This window comes from Netta rufina (genome assembly GCF_964035555.1).
Source record: "Netta rufina genome assembly, chromosome: 2".
Lineage (NCBI taxonomy): Eukaryota > Metazoa > Chordata > Aves > Anseriformes > Anatidae > Netta > Netta rufina.
In genome coordinates, this window is record NC_140124.1 from 15,372,414 (window position 1) to 15,392,571 (window position 20,158).

Below are 20,158 nucleotides of genomic sequence, written 5' to 3' on the forward strand. Positions count from 1 at the left end.
CGCCACAAACATTCACTGGTAGTAGGTTGTTGCCCTCTCCTCCTTTTTCTGTAGCAGATGATATCAAAGTCCTCCTCTCTCATTCCTGTACCTCCCCTGCTCTACAAGAGTAATAACAACTGCATTGAATTTAAAATGTTGGAGCATGTCCCTCATGGCAAAACTGAGAAAGAAAAATTATACAAAGGAAAACTCTCACAACCCTCCTTGCATGCTTTTTTTTTGGGAGCAGTGGAATTCAGTTTTTCCCCTAACATGCATGAGCTGCTTCTCCAAGCAGTGGGAATCCCCTGAGAAAGAGGGAACGGAATCTGCAGGCATGTGGCCTCAGAGCCCCGTCCTCCCTCATCACAGAATAAAAGCAGCACATGGTAAGAATTAACTAACTGCTGAAACTCAGAAGGTTATTGTGCATTCAGAATTATCATCCTTTGGGGATATTTCTAATCTCCCATAGGCGTTTTTTCTTGGCTAATTAAACACTAGAAGATCTTCAAGCCTGAAGTTTTAAAATCAATTTCTCTACCAAACTTGCTTGATTTCAAACAAAATACTGAGCTGGTGCAGAAACTCTGCCCTGTGTTATCATAAGCCTTTCCTTGGAACACAAATCTAAATGACTTTATTCTCTTTGTTTAAATCCTACTCACTTCCTTATTTTGGAACACGGTAGGAGCCTGTACTTCATGCCTAGGCATGGAAAAGGATTTCTACCTTGTTTATGAGAGACAAAACATTTTAAAGAATTTATACATAAAATAAATTGTCTTTGTAATGATAGAGATTCAGAAAGCAGCTTAGGAAGAAATATATCCATGTGGCCAACAAGGAATGCATATACTATTGATAGCAGGGAAAACAGGACTGCAACAGAAATAGCTTAGCTGATTCAAAAATATGCACAAAAGGATGAGGGAGGAGTTTTGTGGGTGAAGTAAAGGCAGAAGAAGAGCCAGAGGAAGTCAGACAGACTGACGGGGCACAGCACAGCTATAACCCAAGCTGCCCTTCAGCCCCAGCAGCCCGCTGCATGCCTGTGCAATGGATGCCCTCTTGTCCTCCTGCTGCCTGACAGCCAGAGCCACAAGGTGTTCTTAAACACTGCTGAGCTGAAGGAAGGGCTTGGTGGACTCTGACCTTTTTAGCTTCATGTTAGACACAGGACTGATTAAACAAAATAGAGAGCTAAGCGTTGATCATAAACCAGGCGTTAATGTATCAAGCTTACTGCAGCTAAGTGCTGAACGTGACCAGGAGGCCGATCCAGAAACAGATCTGGAACCTGATCCAGCAGGGCATTCAGTGTCCTGCAAGTGGACAGTCTTGGAGAGCAAGTCTTTGCTGCCAGACTACAATCTGCTGCAATCTTCCAGCTCGCCGTCCCTGTGACTCACATCACTCCAGCCTTTGTGTAGGGCAGGAGAAACTCACCCCAATGTAAATGTACCACTCTGTATAATGGGCACATTGTACGTGGCCGATAAGCTGCCAGGTCAGCTCGCTGTCTGCATCTGTGAAAAAAAGAGACAGAGGCTGACATGAGAATTAATGACCACAACCACTTAGCACCATCGCTTCCTGCACCAAGCGAGCCCATCTTTTAATACTACGTGCTAGCGGTCTTGTGGCCATGTCTAACATCTCCTTCATTCTCCCTCTCAAAAGGCACAACCCCATGCTGAGAAGATTCCAGCAGGGCCCCTTGCTCGCCATGCACCTCCACAACCATGCAGAGGTGGCTGCGGTTCCTTAGCAGGGGCCATGGATGCTGCTCCACTCCCAGGCCAGGGCAGGGAAGGTTGGTGCTCACCGAGGTGGCAGCATCCCAGGAGGTCTGCCTTGCTTTTATGGCATGGTGTGGTGGTGGTGTTTGTTTGTTTTTTAGTTTGAAAATAAAAAAGAAAAAAAAAAATGAAGTCCTAGGTAGGTTAGAAGCATTTTGAACAGGAAGGGGGAGAAAAGAAAAGAAGGGGGGAAAAAGAGAAAGAAAGTACTCCACTCTCAGTAACACATGTTGGGAAAGAGCAGTACAGATAACACTCAATGAGGCTGAGACAGACTGTTATCTCATGTGGTGTGAAGCAGCGAAGACTTGTGTTAGGAAGTGGTGAGATTATGAGCGAGGTGGGAAGGAGCAATGCTCTGGGGAGAGCCTGCCTAATTGTGGGCATGTGGGGACCAACATGCAAAACGCAGCACTCCTCGCTGTGGCCCCAGTTGCAAAGCATCTCCCTTTAAACCCTTTGCTGAGCTTCAGGAGCAGAGGCAGCGAGGTGGAGAACAGCCGTGACATCCCCCTAGCTGCATGGGCTTGGGCACCCACCAGAGCTCAGTGGGTGCCAACAACCTGCAGCCACCGGGGAACTGCAACCAAGAACCCCACCCCAAAATGTATATATTGGTACCTACAGATAAAATGATGCTCTGAAAATTGGCCAGAGATTCTCAGGCTGCGACCTGGTGCTCCACCAACCACTCGCTACTTTTCCATGATATGTGGCTCTCTTTTGCCAATGGCTCAGATTAAAAGATAGCTAGACAGAATTAAAACATATTCTTTAATGGACTTTTATAGCAAAACTCTAGTAGGTACAAAAGATAACTCCATGTAATTAAATCAGCTGTACTCACTAAGTAATATATTTTTCCAAATATACTGTAGCCATTTTGAAAGCAATAACTAAAATGCTAAAATATTTTTCTGACTACTTATGACTTTTTCGATAATATGATATGCAAACAATCGTAAAAACAAGAGGTATTTACAAACTATTTTGCTATTTCTGTTGGTATGTCTGCAGACATCACTTTGCCAGCTCCCCTGAGACAGTCTATTTTGCAGCACAGAAATTTATGTCTTACATTGTTCACAGAAAATGCATGTAGATTACACGGAAAATGAAAGGCACCATTACCAAGTGACAGTGCTTATGGTTTCCTAAATATAATCCAAGTATTAAATATACATGAAGAAATCAGGGAAAAATAATAATATTATTTTAATATAATTACGCTGAATAAATAAAACTAAGTTAAGCTAACTGAAGTAATATAATTCTGATATTTTCCAATTATTGTATTGGTTTGACACATGCATGTACATGGAGAAGGAAGAGTGAAAAACCTAAATCCAAGTCCAGTAGCAAAGAACCACAATCTCTCAAAATTACAGAATAAGCAATAGCTAACGGAAAGCAAATCCAGCAATATGAAAAAAAAAAAAATGGTGTACATACTGAGTGAATACACACAATTTCATACTCCTTTGCTTGGTGTCACATTTGCTCACCTATTTTCTGTAAGATGCAAGGCTGTGGATTCCCAGAAATGATACCCACGCCTAACAGCAAACAAACACTTCCCTGCTGCCTGCTCAGACCATGGAAACCTGCCTTTGCTTGATCGCCTTCATGCAAAAATGTTCACTCACTCTCACAGATGTTGTGTATACCACAATATGGAGATGCTACGTTAAACATTTTGACATCATCTGCAGTTGCGTCTGCTGGCTCAGATACCTCCAGCATTTTCTCTGACATCTTTAGTACTTCAGAAGTGTTGGAAAATAACAAATGGCATTCGTGCACATCTGCACTCTCCAAAAGGAGTCCAGAAAGCGGCCAAATAATTCAGCGATTCTTTTCAGCCATTTGGGAGGCTTTTCCTGCCAGCTTCCTATCGCACAGTCAGCCACTGGCAACTTGACGCGCAGATGTCTGCGCTGGGAGCTGTGGTAGCATTGGAAGCACCAGTTTGCTAACAGTTTATTGACTCCTCAGCCCCAGCAAGCCACAGCCATGAGAATGGGGGCCATATTTGCCACTGCTTGTTTGCAGTACACCATACTGCATGTCCACTTGCACTTTGCATATTCTGGCAAAGCATGATTTATTTATTTTTTCTTACAGTAAGGATAGATACCTCGCCTAAAGACATTTTTCTCCCCCAGTACCTAAATGCCTTGTGGCAGATTGCTATCCATCCTGCATTTGCTTTTGTTTTGTGTGATATGCTGTTTCGGAAGTTTGTTTTTATGGCAGCTTGTTTCCCTGTTCCTGGCAGCATTAATAATGCATGCTAAGTTAACTGCTGCACCATATGGTTCCTGGCTTCTTTATCTCTCATCGTGCGAGTTATTTCTTTGCCACTTTGGTTGTTCGGTGTTTGCTTGTGATGAAGTTGCTTGGAAAGCAACCGACAATTTCATTTTCTAAACACGGTGTAAAGTTGTAGGATTGCAGCTGAACCAGCATTAAAAGCTTGTTGCTGCATCAAGAGACTCCATCCTCAACAACTGCACAAAGGGAAGACGCATCCACACCACACGTGCCTGAGTAAGGCAGAAAGAGTTTCTATTTTTATTTTAAAGCGCTGTTAGTGAGAAACTGGAGGAAAAGGGATAAAAACGATTATCGGTCGTGAGTTATCCTTCCCAAAGAAGCACTGGCACAAGCTCCAGCGGCAGCAGGTCGGTCCCAAAGCACAGGGCGCCCTGCGGCACTTTACCTCCCCGAAGAGCCCCGAGTGCCACTTTTCCCTTCTCCATCAGCGGCTCCCCACGTCGGGGGGCACTCGGAGAGGAGCAGCAGGCTCCTTCCCCGGGGCTGGGGACTCCGCTGGGCTCTGCCCCGGGGCTCAGCACACGGACCCCGCCCGCTCCCTGCCGCTCCCTCACACCCGGGGCCGGGAAGCGCGGGGCCCCTGCGTGCTCCCAGCCCCGACGGCGGGCGTGCAGCTGATGAAACGCCACCAAATAAGGCGATGGCGGCCGCCTCCGGGGGAGCTGGGGGACAGCGGGGACACCGGCGATCCCTGAGAGCCCGTCCCGTGCCCGGCGGGGCTGTTGATGGGGCGCAACCAGCGCCAGGCGGGGCGGCCAAGCCGTGCTGCTCGGCGGCCAGGGCGAGCCCTCCCGCCCCGCTGCTCGCCTTCCAGCCCCCATTCTCGCCTTCCAGCCCCCCTGCTCGCCCTTCTCGCCCTCCTTCCCTCCCCAAGCCGCAGCCCGGAGCGCCTCCTCCGCGCCCCCGCCCGGGGCTTGACGGCAGCGGGGAGGAATGTGTTTCCGGGGCGGGGAGAGGGCGGCCGAGCGCGGACCTTCCCCTCCCTCCCCTTCCCTCCCTCTCTCCCTCCCTCCTCTCCCTTCCCCCGCCGCCCCGTGCGCCGGGCACCCCCCCCGACACCCCGGAGGAGCGGAGGGCAGCCGGACAGGACAGGACAGGACAGGACGGGAGAGGAGAGGAGAGGAGAGGAGAGGAGAGGACCGGAGGGACGAGGAGGGAGGCAGGCAGGGCGCCCCGCCGTGCACAGCCCAGCCCAGCCCAGCCCGCTCCCGGGACGCCGGGGCGCGGGGGGAGCCGCAGGCGGGCGGCCCGGAGCGCGCCCCCTGGCAGGAGCCAGCAGCGCCGCGGCCATGGCCGAGGTAGCGGGGGGACGGGGGTGGGACGGGAGCCCCCCGGGAGGAGGTTGGAGACCCCCGGGAGGAGGTTGGAGCCCCCCCCGGGAAATGGCTCGGAGCCTCCCGGGCGGGGATGGGAGGCGGGGAGCCCCCGGGAAGGGGTCCGGGAGGGCTCCGCTGGCGGCGGGCGCAGAGCGCGGCTCCTCCCCGGCCGGGAGCCGCCTGGCCCCGGGAGCGGGGCGGGAAGGTGCCGGGCCCGGGCTGCGGCTCCTTCCTGTGGCGGCGGGACGGCGGCCTCGGGCCTCCCCGCCCGCTGGCCCCTTTGTCCGCCCGGCCCCGGGAGGGATGCGGGGAGCTCGCTTCGGTGGCCGTCCCCCCGCCCCCTACCCCCGGTGTCTGTGAAGTTGGAGGCGCCCCCCGCACACACACACACGCATACACCGAGGGGTGTCCGCCCTGCGGGGCTGCCTGCATGGCGGAGGGGAAGGGGCGAGTGACAGGAGTGGGGCAGGGCAGGAATTTGGGCGGCTATCTCGAGGTTTTGGGCCTGTTGGATTGTTTGAATGGCTGCGGGGGCACAAGGCAGCGCTCGGGCTGCCTTCAGCTCGGTGCCTTTTCTGCTGGCGCTGAGCCTTCGCTCTATACGAGCTTGTTTTGGGGTGGGGGGCTTTTATGCGATCCCTTTTCACGTGGTGGTTTCTGAAATGCCCTAAAACAATGCGAGCGGCGCGTTTTGTCCAGTATCGCTGCCTTCGTGTACCAGATGGCTGGGAGGAAGCTTGAAGGGTGAAGGGATCGGAAATTCTTCCCTGACTCACTGTTAGGTCGTGTTTAGCGCCAATGTCAGATGTCTTCGTCTTATGGAATAAACGTCTGCCCGCCTGTTAGACTCATCAGGTGGTCTTCGTGGCTGTGTTTCTTTATCAAAAAAAAGTTGGACAGGAGTTCTTCATTTCTGCTGGGTTTCTCCTTTGTATAATACAACGGTGCATTCATGCCAACACATGTGTGCATACTTGTTGGGTGAAAAATGCTGATTTTCTGGTGGATTTACCAGCTTGGTGCTGCAGTCCTGTTCATGCCAACGCACACAAACCTTTAAGGGGAGGGCTCGTTGCCATTCAGATCAGTCAAACCGCTTGTGGCAGGCGCTGAGCATGTGCTCAGGTGTTGAAATGGAGTGGGGCTTCGTGTGTGTGGAGACGGCTTTAGATAATCTGCGCTCCTGGCACATTCACTAGGTGATGGTGGCGGGGTGAGAAGAACCAGTTTCCTACTGTGAAATGAGATGACTTGATAGTAACTTTTTTTTTTTTCCTTTTAAAGAAGCGTTGTGCGACTAGAAGGACTTAAATTTGACAAATTAAGCAAGACTCTAAAAGTAGCGAAGACATTCATTGTCCGCGTCCACCCCCGTGATGAAACTGATGATTCATTGTCCTGTCACCAAAAAAAAAATTATTTGCCTCTGGCAAATGATTAAGTTGCATTTTGCAAGCCTGCCTAAGGCTATATTTTTAAGGGTTGCAAAAACAGTGAGCCATTGGCAATAGGTAGGCAAGACGAGGCAAGTTCATGATGAGAACACCTTCAACTTTTGTCCTTTTCAAAGATGTTTCATGAAGTGGAAGGTGCAAACTCAACAGGCTTGGAGGATGGTACCTTACCGTAGTCAAAGTTGGAGCTGGTAAGTGCTGTGCCTCTTTGCCAGCCGAGTGATAAATAACCAGTCTTACTTCAAAAATGAAGTGTCAGCAGTTACAGATCTGGTGTCCTTTTTGTGCAGCCAGGGAGACCATTTGGCTCTGGACACGCATTTGTCCCATCTGCATAATGGTCCTAGTTGTGTCCGCCCTCACGAGGGACAGATTCAGAGGGCTGCAAGTTTTCTCTGGAATATTCATGAGCTTCTGATGTGAGTGCAGAATTGCAGTGTTTTGTCTTGTTGAGTTTAAGTGACTCGAGTGGTTAATCTTCTGCCACTTCCTTTGGGAAGTGATTCCCACAGCTGAATGCAAACTGTCCGGAAACTTTTCCTGCTGTTCTTTCTTCCTGATTCATGTTCTCATCCCTCTGCTCTTAGCCATGCTCCCCGTACTTCTCTCGGGGCAGATCTGCTGTCATGCAGTTTTAAAAAGAGCACATTTGCTACAGCTCAGGAACTAGTAACTTGGGCAGCAGCAGGGCCAGCTCAGAGGGTGACACAGCCGTGGGGCTGACGCATGCTGTTCCCCCGAATATAGTTCCCCCTCTGCCTTTGGTATGAGCACTTCAGCTTGCCCATAAGCAGTTGTCATGCCCACCTTCCACCACTCTTGATTTAGACGATGGGTGTGATGTACAAGTGCCCCTTGGTGAAGCCCGAGGCCCAGCCTGTTACAGACCACATGGCTCTTTGTGGCAGCGCGGCCTTCAGAAACCGTCGTGATGGTGGCTGCCGCATGACTGCTGTTAAGGACCAATGAAGTACCTGCTCTGCAGTGGGACCTTTTTTGTAAGATATCAGAGGCTGTGCTTTTGGAACAGGCTCCCCCTGATGTTGCTCATTCTCCTCTAGCAGCAGACATGGAGGTGGGCACCTGCAGAAATAAATGCGGACGAATGCGTGATGCCTGGCACAGCCTCAGTGCATGTCACCACTGCAGGTAGGGTGCAGATGCCTTCCGTTCCCTGCTAGTTGACAGAAAATGTTGCCCCCAGTGTGTGGTCTCATGAGTGTTTTTTTGGGGGGGAAAGAACAGAGCCAGAATGGACATTTTCTGGCAGTTGATGGGCCCTACCTCCCCATCCCTGCCACCTTTCCAAATACTTTTTGTGCATCTTCCATGTGAGAGCTGCTGTTGCAAGCAGTCAGACCTTGCAAAACTGCAATTAAAACAAGCACTTTAATTTATTTTTTTTTTAAATCAATGTTAATTAAGTATGTCAAGTTAACTGGCTTTAAGATTCATCGTGCCTTCTCAGATGACACTTGGAAGGACATTAGTTAGACCTGGAAGAGGAATCCAGGCTTGGCAGCAGTGGAGCCTGTTCTGCTGTTATTTTCTTTTCTGGAATTTCAAGTGATGTAGGTATTTGTTTATTTTATAGGTTGACTGTTCTCCTTGGCAAATTTTTATTTTTAGAAACTGCGGTGAGCCCTCTGAGAGGGAACCCTTGTTGGAATGTCTTTTTTCTTTTTTAAGCTTCTCAGAATCCACTGGTAGAGGTCATAAAGCAATTACATAAATTAAATAATTCTTTAAAATGCAATTAAGGCGACTTGTAGTTAGATTTTTTTTTATTGTCATTTTAAAAGTACTTACCAGTTTGTGTGCTATTTCCCTATGACTAAATTTTTATGCCATCTACCACATTCTGTGCCCCCATAGAAATTTGCCTGTCTCTCAGCAGCAGAAAGCTCAGAATTAGCTCTGTACTTTCCTGCCTCTCATATCCCATCTTGTATATTGCTAATTATGCACTTGTCTCTACTCTGCCTTGCTTTGAAGACACTTCATAACAGTAGTGTGCTTGTTAAGAGCTTTCGTGTATATATGCATTGGGATTTTTTACACAATGATGTGCATCTTAAGGCTTTACAGGAAAATGAATCTTTAGCCTAGCAGAGGCTTAGCTGGTATTTCTGAAGAGGATCTTGATTATTTTTCAAGCAGGGGGTGACAGAGAATCACAAAACATGAAGAGAACTGCAGATGAACACGTTCTGCAGCATGATCTCCTGGTCAGATGTTGGCAGTATTGTGCCCAGATTTAAGGCTCCTTTTGTGACAAAAAGTCAAAATTAGTTGGTTTGTTCTAATATTAATTGATGTTGTCACTTACTGGCCAATATAATCTTTTTTTTTTTTTTTTTTTCCGTGTAGTTCTTCCTGTGTTGCTCTGTTTTGTGACATATTGTGTTGTAAACCTTCTGAATAAAGGCTGATGTTACTTGCTGTGCACTACCCACAGCTGACCACAGTATTGACCAGTGTCTGTGTGTTGTCATAGTTATGGACATCCTGGGGTAGCCTACAGAGTCTTTTTCATGTTTACCCAGAAATGGAAAAACAAATTCAATTATTATTTTTTGTTGTTGTTGTTCTTCCCCAGTTTGTCCTCCATGGGCATGGCCTGGTAACCTAAACTTGAAATCTTAAGTCAGGGTAGATTTCCAATAAGACCTTTCTCTAAATTTACTTCTTTCCCCCCATGTGGATGAGTAATGTAAGTACCAGAAAAAGTATATACAACTTAATTGTGAGAAAACAACATGTGCTTTGGCTGTAGGAGCTTCTAGTCTGATGTAAAACATATATCAGCTTGCTTAATAGATTATTTTGGAAATGTCATGCAGAGAAAATGAAAATTCTGACTTCTGTGAATAGAAAATAAGACAACAGGCATCTCACTGGCATCACTAAGTAGTACAGCTGTGTTTTTCAGTATTGAGGGTGTACTCTGTAGAAGAATGTTGTTAATAAACATACTCTATTTTTGTAATAACCACCTTTTACTTTTCTATTCTTAAACCAATTAGAGTGATTCTGTGGGCTTCCTAGGGTATTTAATTGTCCCATTAACAATTTGAAGATGTTTTAAATCTGCAGAGATGGTGAAGTCAGTAATTTAGTACAAAATTTGTGCATAACCAAGCAAATGCACAAAAGCAGCTTGGCGAGACTATAATATCAATATTTACTTTGGGGAAAGGCGATGGGATTCCTACCCGACCTATAATCCTCTTTGGGATGTCACTGAATAAAAGCTATTTTGTGTATTAGAAGGATCTTTTTGTCTATATCTTTCTCAATTTCTCTTTACAGTCAGCTGCAAAAAGGGTTATGAAATATGTTTTCTGTCTTAAAAGCCCTTTCATGTGCTTTTTCTTTTCCAGCAGCAGCAGTGAAATATCATTAGTATTCTTGTGGTTTTTATTAGAGGGGAGAGTTTTGAGCAACAAAATTGAGCCTGGAATCTTAACTTTGTTATTGCTAGGAAGAGCTAAGAAGAGTTTGGTGTTTTCTCACCATCGTTTTCATTCTTTTCGCTTTCTCAGAGAAAAACATCATGTGTCTCTGTGAAATTAATGTAGTTCTCAAGTTCTGCCAACAAACCATTAGTTTCCTGTCTATAGATATTTTCCCTAAACCTCTCATTTGTGAGACCACATTTAATTGCAGATTCTTCTTAAAATGCTCAAATGCTTAAAAGCTATAACAAGTTCGATATAGTGTTTTCCCCTTAAAAAAAATCAACATAATATTTGCAGTTTATGATTTATGCAGTTTATGAATTTATGAATTTATGATTTGTGTTTTGTACAAGATTGCTTGTGCTCAACTTAGTCCTAGCTTTGAGTTCACGTAGCTTTAACTTCTGCTGTCGATAGTTTCTAGTGTATGAGCAGGAAGGAGAGCCATCATTTATATGGACTCATATTAAAGTGTAGACTTCTGTGTAGTATCCATACTATGTACAAGTAATCATGTGTAATTAGTTTACTGTTATGACTATTAACAAATAATTTTCTTTTTACGTGTAGAACTGTACAGGTAATGGCACTTTTGATGTGGAAGCTGAACTGAAAAAGTGAAAGTATCTTCTTTTCTCGTTCACTTGCGGTAAAATGAAAAACAGTAATTATATATATTGGGCTAAACTGAAACACTGAAATCACCCTCATGCGAAAATGACTGAATTGTGGTTATTTAAAAGAGAAGAAAAATAATTGGATTAGATCAATTTAGAAAGAGTCAACATTTCATTTAGGAAATGGTGATTCTTGTAAGTCAAAGGCAGTATCTTGGCTATTACGTGTATTAATCCCCGAAATCGTGTTTTTGAAAAAGAAACCTGCTGCTGAGCTTGCTGGTTTGGTACAACCTTGACCTTGAAGCAAGTATGGAGATCAGGACGTGGGGCTGTTCGTTTTTGTAAAGGGAAAAAATAATAAATAAGGAGAATCAGTCATTGCACGGTTTGTTAATTTTCGTTGAAGGAGCTGCAGTTGATGCATCTTAGCGGGGTGCAGCGGGCTGGCTGCGGGGGAAGCCCTTCGGTTTGGTGCCTTTGTACGGGGCAGTGTGCCATGGCCTTATCCTGTCCCAACCAGGGGTCCTGTGCCGCTCTGTCCCGATGAGCTGTGCAGTAACATCATGAGCCTAGCAGGAACTGCAGGACATCACTTGGCGGGCCTGGCGTTGGGGCATTTTGGCCAGCATCCTCTGCAGCTTCAGTTGCCCAAGTATTAAACCGGGCAACACCCACGCTCTGCCGAGCACCTCAGCTATCTGCTTTTACTGATCTTAGATTCAGGCTTTTGTGTGAAGATGAGAACAGGTGAAAGGAAGGACTGTTTTTGAAGTGAAGATAAATACAAACGACTGCAATTTTTTGATGTTAAATATAAAGCACTCTCCAAAGGATCAAGAGGTGACGCATCTCAGTAGTTGGTTGTGATTAAAATTGCATTAAATTCTGCATCAGGATGAGTTCCTGTGTTATTAAAGCATCTTTAATAGTGGAGTAACTGAAAACTTTGCACTCATCCTGTGAAACATACCTTCTTCTGATGATAAAAAGAAGAAGTGAGGTGGTTTTATTAGCACGATACACAAGATCAACCAGTGTAAGTAAGGTTGATTATTTGCTGCCTTTGAAACAGTGTGTTCAGGCCGTTTTTTCTCTTTTTGGACTGAAATTGTGTTTTAGTGTGTTAAAATCAGTTTTGATGGGCATAGGAGAAAGTCAGGAATTAAAGTCTATGAGGTTTCTTTTGTGTTTTTGCAAGCTTGTATTTAGTATACGTTAATGTGCCCAATTTCTGGCGTTAGCTGGAGATTGTCCAGATACTGAGAGTAGTACTGTGGCTGATTTCTGTAAAACACAAGTCTTGGCCATTTTTGAAATGTAGGCCTTATGGTTTTGCCTCAGAATAGATACAAATCTATCCTTAATTGTGCATGAATGCAGCCTATGTCATTTTGCAAAATATCTCTAAGTGTAAAGTTCTAGGAGGTAACATTTTTTCTTTGCTTTTCCTGTGCAGTTCGAAAATGGGGCATTCCTTATCTGTTTTGTTTTTCTCATTTCTATGCAAATAAGAATCTGTGTGAGAAACAAATGTTCAAGAATGTCAGTGTTTAGATTTTCTTGGGTGTGGACTTGGGTGTTTAAAAAAAAAGGAAACAGCAAATTTCCTTTTTCGGAAGAACATACTATACATATCAGCTATAGGTTGTTTAAACTGCATCATAAAATTGAAAAAACAGTGATAAACATTATTTTTTCCTCTGTGCTACCTCCCTCCACTGCAGATGTTGCTTGAATTTTCAAAGGCCAGATCAAAATGTTACGTAGCCACGTTGCTGACATCAGCAGTTTCAGCAAAGAACTCAGCTTTAGCATTAAAAAGTAACTGTAAAATTGCTGCCAGCACTTCTTTCACTGCCAGCTGACCAATTTGGAGGGTGTTTAGGTAGTATTAAAAAAGCTTGCATAGATACTGGCTCTTTTTGGTGCATAATTTTCAATGCAGTTTCACTTTCTGACTGAATTAATGTCTGTATTTAATATTATTATTGTTTGCTTGTAGCTGGCAGCAGTTTTAATACTGTCTTTCTGCAGAGTTTAAAGAAAAAAAGGAACTTGCTCATTAAGGAGAACTCAAAACTATGAAAACCACTTGTGTTCTGCAAATTGACCTGAATTTTGTGTTTCATAAAGTGTCCCAGTAGCCCTTGGACCATACGTTCCAGTGAAAATGCATTTCATTTTCATAGGAACATGGTCTTGCAGCAATTTATGCCAAAGTAGGTCATAACTGTTGCAGTCTGATTCTCCCTGCTGCCTGTAGCTTGCAGTCTTCATCCTCCTTGCACCAGCAGTGGAAGGCACAAGGCAGTACAGTAAGTCACTGAAGTAGCTGATCTGGTCGAAAAATATCATTACAAAAAATAACTTTCCATTAAATCAGCTGCTTCGAGTGGGTGGCCGTGTGCATTACTAGTAACACTCATTAGGGTAAGGGGAGGAATGGTAAAATGTGTGGCTTGTGATCAGAGGAGTGTGGAACTGCAACAATCCAGAATTAAATTGGTATAAACTGTTGTGGAGCCTTACAGCATCTGCTCATGCATGTGATGGTGCTCTTCTGACTTGAGTAATCCATGTTACCTTGCTAGGTCAGGTGAGAAATAACTCAGCGTTTCAGTTAGGTGGATTGTCTACAGTAAATATGAGTTATAGACAAAGGGTGCGAAGTCAGAAATTAGGGTCTGAAGAAGTACAGGTGTTGCCATTCAGTAGCAACAAACTGGCAGATCTGCTCAGATGCTTTGAGAAACCTCATTTTTTATCATCTTTTGCAGGACCCTTACAAGTACTTTGTGATCTCCGAGCTTAAAATTCTGCTCTGGAAAGCAGCAAAAGCGTATTAATAGGCAGGTTGTTCAGGCAAGGATGGCTTTTTATAAAGCATCTTGTGATGGATCTCTTGTAAAACTTACTCATACTGAGATTGCAGTTGTTTTTTTTTATTGTCAGATGGGTGAACTTTTTGCCAAGTGTTCAAAGTCCCATATTAAAATTTGGGAGAAGTCCACTATTGCAGTGCATGCTTACGCCTAGCCAGTTGTCACTGCCATTGTATTAATCATCATCATTAGTCATTTTGTTTATAGGGCTGTATGTGTGTGTGTGTATATATTTTTAATATATATGTATGTAAAAATAAGTACAGGTCTATGAAGCTGTATGTAGTGGGATGACCATTTTTTAATTTTTATTATTAACTCTGTATATCCATTTTCTTGGCCGTTTACCTGATGTTCAAAGTATGCTGAGAGTTGCTTCAGTGCAAGTCTCACTCTAAACTGTGTTAGATAACGCACCTTTTTACAATTCACAATTAAATATTTAGATGCTAGATGTTAATGTTATGCCACGTTCTTGTCATTAGAATCCTGAAATAAAAAAACAGTGGTTTGCTCTGCAGTAGTCTTAATTTTTTTTATTTATTTTTTAAATTTTTTGTCAGTTAGAATAAATTAAAAACCAATTGAAAAAAAAAATATATATATACATATATATAACTCAGAACAGCTCTGCAGACTGTCTCGCTGTGACGGAGCAGTACCCGAGGAGAGCAGGGCAGGAAGGTAGGTGGGCCCGCCTTGGTTTAGCAGCACCCAAGGAGCGCAGCGCAGTTACCAAGGTCAGTCATTCCAGCAGCCAGCTGTGACCTTGCAGAAGTTGCTTTTTCAGTGCTCATCTGGCCCTTTGGAGGCCGGGTTCAATTCACTGAAGCTTACAGAAAATTGGCCTGGATGTGGAAGGGGATGAAGAAGGTGTCCTCCACCAGCCCTGCAGGCCGAGGTGGCAGCTGAGGGCAGGGGGCGGTTGCAAGATGGGCAGTGCAGAAGTGGTTTTTTTGGAGGTGGGGATGCTGTAGCACTACGGTTTCTTGCAGCAGCAGTTGGCTTTCGTCTTGGTTTTAGTCGCCGAAACTGTACCAGAGTGTTCACAATGGTTACTGGTGGGTAACTCTGCCATGTAAAAACGGAGTTTCCGTTAAGTTTGCACTTTGTGGTATGCCAGCTTGTGATTTCCTGTAGTACCTGCCGTGACAGCGAGTGGGACGTTTTCAAGCATTTTTCTCTTAAAGAAATAGACGTGCAGCACTGCATTAACTGACTTTCTTTTTGCCTAAGAACATCCATACCTCTCCTCTGCTTCCCCTTTAAAACAAAGCCTTGGATTAAAGTAAGTTTGGCCAGACGTTACGGCAGTCGTGGAATATTACTAAGGCAGTACGGCCTCAGAAGCATCAATTACGGCCAGCTGTGTTAAGGAGCTATATTTATATGTTTAACTAAACTTTTCTTTTCCCCGTGTGTGGATAAATGCGAGGTTTGAGTTGCACAAAATTAAATAGCCTCTTTATGGGAGTAGTAAGTGGTGCAGAGTGTATGGGAATTTAATACTACCACAAGGAACAGACGCCCATGTTTTCAACTAGAATGCCTTAAATCATTAGGTAGCATTCCTAATTGTAATCTGAGATGGAAATGCTAAATTTAGCCAACATGCTGTGTACTAGTAAGACCTTTGTGAACAAGCTGGATGCTAAATTCATCTCCCCCCATGCAAAAGCACCACATTTAAGCAAGAGGGGAAATTAAATTATCATGGCAGAAATCACTGGTGGCTTGCAAAGCATTTGAAAAGTGATGCAACAACAGATGCTTTGCTTTGTTTTAATTGCAATTGTGTAAAGAGGTGCTTGTAATAATGAAAAACTTAAGTATTTACAATGGAAAAACTAGCTACTGATAACAGTGAGAATTGGTACAGCGTGGAGTCTTGGAGATGGTGTGCTTGGAGTCATTAAGGCTGTGGTGGACTTAGACTGTCAGAAAAGTCTTGGGAACAGATTAGGAAACATTTTTGGCAGTGAAGATTTTGAGGTAAAGAAAATCAACGTTTGGGGAAAAAAGTGAGGTGTTTCAGTTCTTAACACTTAACCCATCCCCATATATTTATCCTTAAAGAGGAAGCTTTCAAAGTATACTTGTGAAGAAGCTGTTGATAGAGAAACTATTAGTTTCAACCACAGTATCTACACAGGGTCTTGCTGTTAGCATCTCTGGAAGGCTAACCAGCTTTCTTTATGATGTGCTTGCACACTACCATAAACAGGAGCATGAATAGGTTTTAGTATTTTCTCCTTGACTGAAGTTCAAGCAACCTCGTAATGTCATTATAGGAATTGCAGCTTTCTGCAGACAGGATGCAACAACATGGGATTTGTTAGAGAAAAAGAAATGTGGGGGGGTATTCTGCTTTTTTATTTGGTATTTTATCAAACACAGTAGTTTGAGAGGTGTGCAACAGCAAGATGAAATTAAAAACTGGCTTTTCAGAAAAAAAAGGCGCACATCGTAGTTGAAACTAGGAATAAGTTATAGGTATTAAACAGTAAAAGCATATTGCTGGTGTTTCAATTAGATGTAGCTGCAGGCCTCTGCCTTCTCCGCTTCAGAATACGAGGAGCTGCGTTTCTCTCCTAATTTAATGGTGAACATTGAGCACAATGTACCTGTTAGTTCATGTCATTTCCAAAATACAGTTGTGAGTTTATTCTATAAACTGTACTCTGAGGATAAATTCCTTTTTTTAATTTTGAAGTAAATCTATATGGAAAAAAATAATATTCCCTAGAGACAGAGCATCTCAGTTGGCTCTCAAGGTGTTAGCTATATGTGGTGATCTTGGATGGCTTGTTTTTCTGAGCTGTGTCCATGTACTACTTGCCTTAGAAGCATCGATACACTTTCCAAAGCAACTCCTGAACCGTGGAACCTTGCCTCTCAAGTATGTTTCAACAGTTAAAGAAAACCTTATACAAATAAGCTCTGTGTGCATATGAGGACCAAGCTGAGGACAGATGTCCAATACAGCAGATGACTGTTCTTGTTAAATAAATAATTACTAGTAGTGTGGTAGTGCAGAGGACATCTAGCCATGAATCAATGCCATGCACAGGAGGCTTCTGCGTACCCATACTGTTTGAGAAGCCGTCCCCGCTTTGGAAGCGGTGCTGACTACCTGACGTCAGCCTGCCCGTACCGCAGCGCTCTCCAGAAGGTGTTACATCGAAGGCAAGAGACTGAGGTTGCTCGTGGGGCTTGCTGATTCAACAGGTGAAAAGGCTTTGTCAGCGGCAGCATCTTCGTGGTGTCCCTGAGCTCCCTTTTTTCCTCACCCTGATAGTTTCGGTCACTGTCACCGGCATGAAATCTGGATTTGTGTAACTATTTACTTTGTCTTTTTGGAACATCTTTCTATCTGAGTAGGCTTTAGACATGGTAAGAGTAATCTTTACAATTTACTAGAAAGCTACACAGCTTGTTTTTGTGTGTGATCAATGTTTTTTAGGTTTGAAGCTCGTTGCAGGAGTTTGTTAGTCATTAAGTGAAATCATCAAGGGATTTTCCTACTGAAAACTTGTACAGAAATGCAGTCCAATGAAGCAAAACATAGTATGTAACAGAGCCTGCCTAAATAGGATTGCTGTGCTCCATAGGAGTCTAAATTCAGTAGGTCTCTCCTTGCCTTAAGGTGTTAAAGGATAAATGTTAACCTTACCTTCTTTTACTCCATAGTTCCTCCGTAGACCATATGGTTCCGAGCGGTCAGGTCCACAGTTAATGATTTTTGCTTGGTGTCCACTAAGTCAGAGTAGTCGTGCGTGATACAGGAGAGGTGCAGTTCAGGCTCTCTTCTGCATCTGGTTGTGAACATGTGTTCATTTCCCTCTACAGATTATGTTATTCAGGGAGAAAAAAGGACAGCTAATACTCCAAACGATCATCTCCAAGTCTTTTTGCTTTTATCCATCAGCAATATAGTTACAGTGAATAGGATCTGGAACCCCACTTACATCTTTTCTTCTACCTCCTGCCATCCAAGTGCTTCAGCACTTAAACAACAGTCAAAACCTTGTCAGCTTCTTTTCTGTCTTGGTGCCTTTTGTTTTTGGCTGCACGGCAACGTTGTTATTATAAGAATAATGATGAATGCTCTTACCAGAATATCCACAGCATTCCCTGGAAATGTGAATTCAAACCCTTTGAGGCTGAGGAGGGTCCGGAGCCCAGTTATCTCACGTCTTGGGTATGTGCTATAAAATATCTGGGAACCATTAGCACCCTTTTGTCATACTGTACCACCAGATCTGCCATGTCCTCATAGTTTTCTCTTTCTTGAGGTGGAAAGGTGTCACACAGAAGGAAACTTTAACATCTGCAGTTGTTCTGAAACAGGTACCTCCTTTTTCTGCTAACAGAGGAAACTTACGTGTTCTATCAAGAAAAATCTCCATCTCTACCCGCCTCCGTGCAGCCAGGCACCTAACTGGGGCAGATTTGTTTCCACTCAGTGATTCAAATCAAGACCAAAATGTAATCTTCAGAAAAGATACTTAATTGCTTCCTTCCACTATTTAAAGCTATCACTAGGTTGAGGGCTTCCTTGAAATCCGGGAACAAATAACAATAAATACCATATATAAAAGGAATAATATGATCAAACTCTGTGAGTGCTTGTTAAATTAGCTATTCTGTCTTAAAACAGCTGTGTCTTCTATAAACTAACAAAGAGAAATCCCGTCCTCTAGGGACACAAGCAGACATGAGAACACATTTGGACCTCTGTTCATAAGCTGTGGTCGCAGCCTGCTGGTACATGCATGTGAACAGTTGCATGAATTGAGCTGAACAGCAGCGTGGCACAAGTGCACATGCTGGGTTTTCAGTTGTGATTTCAGAGCCACAAATATATTTTAGAACCTAACACCTGTGGATTTCCCATTGACTCCCATGCTTTTTAGTAAATCTTAAGCCACTTTTCTGCAGCTCTACGTGTAAACTAACTATGGGTAGTTATGTGATGCAAGACATTTCTGAGCCTCTCAGCAAACCAGTTGTGTTATATATTTGTCCTCCTTCCTAAACACAGGAGGTGGACACAAGTTCCCTTGCAGAGGCTGCAGAATTATGGTTCGTTTCCCAGTGATTCTCAATTCAGAAATGTGCGTTTTTGCCTTTTTCTGGACTCCCAGCTCTGCAGAGAAATTTTATGAACCAAACCGTGACATACACTAGTTGTGTCAGATAACTTCAGATAACCATGCTAGAGGATTTGTGCTCCCTAACCTGAGCAGGAAACTAGTTTCCTATAGATCCCCTTTGTAATTGAAATATAAGTCCTATCTTGTGTATCATATATTACTTTAACATACGATGCCCCAGTAGAGCAGAGTGGTTGTGGAAATGCTTATCACAAGTATTTATTGAACATGCTTGTTTTATTCCATCAACTTAGAGATAATAACAAAGAGAAATGAAGGCCAATGTGAAATGCTGCCGGTTGGTTTATCCTGTGGCTGCACAGTAGCTGAAGACGTTATGCCTTAACTTAAAGCTTTTTCAGGACATAGTTTGAGTAAGCAGTCTTGATGTGATGAATTTTTGTGCAAAAGCTGTTTCAGTACTAAAGAATTTCTTATTTTGCACATTAATCTGGGTTAATGTCCCATTCTTTCCATATTACTGCAGTGATCTGTTAAGGTCTGTTAAGCTCCTGGGGAGGGAAGGAACATCTTGCTCTTGCTGAACCATGCACTAAGCTGGTGCAAACAGGCTTAGGTCTGTGTGAATTGTAATGCTGCAAAGTCCCACTCTTGAGCCTGCATTTCCAGTGTCATTCTCAACCATTTCCACCATGTTCCCAGCCCACGAACCCCCAACTCGCTGATCTCTGTCACTTCAGGGTCAGCAGCTGGGCCTGCCTGTGAAAGTGTGTCCTCAGGGCGCTGAGCAAAAAGCCAGGTCTGCAGCTGGGAAGCAAGCAGTTTTGCAGGGTGAGTGAAGGTTTGGGTTCTTTAACATGTCTTGCTTTTTTTTTTTTCAGCTGTCAGTGCATACCCCAAATCTCCACTGCCATGTGGAATGATGCTACAGGTATATTTTTGATGTGGTGGGCCCAGGTTTTGCAGTGCAAGCAGTGTATTCCAGCTAGAATTCAGTGTCACAGCAACATTCTTGTTGATTAAATAAGATAGCTGCTAAGGTATCAAGTAAGGAATTACCTATTTTAGTTTTGTTGGAAAATCTACCCCAGACCTTTGATTCAAAATACCAAGATTAACTCTATGGCGTGAAACATTTTCATTTTTGCACCTGTGCTTTTTTAACCAATAAACTAAAGAGAGAGAGC

At 44.0% G+C, this 20,158-nt stretch overlaps 1 protein-coding gene across 2 annotated transcripts in view; it reads left to right on the plus strand.

The window, feature by feature from the left end:
• The first annotated feature begins 5,218 nt into the window (after positions 1-5,218).
• ITGB1 (integrin subunit beta 1) overlaps positions 5,219-20,158 on the plus strand; it is a 43,859-nt gene continuing 28,919 nt past the window's right edge. For both annotated transcript variants that reach the window (XM_084283200.1, XM_084283201.1), the window contains exon 1: positions 5,219-5,419. In XM_084283200.1, coding sequence (XP_084139326.1) covers positions 5,411-5,419 — 9 coding nt within the window. In that variant the 5' untranslated portion in view covers positions 5,219-5,410. The remainder of the gene's footprint in view (positions 5,420-20,158) is intronic.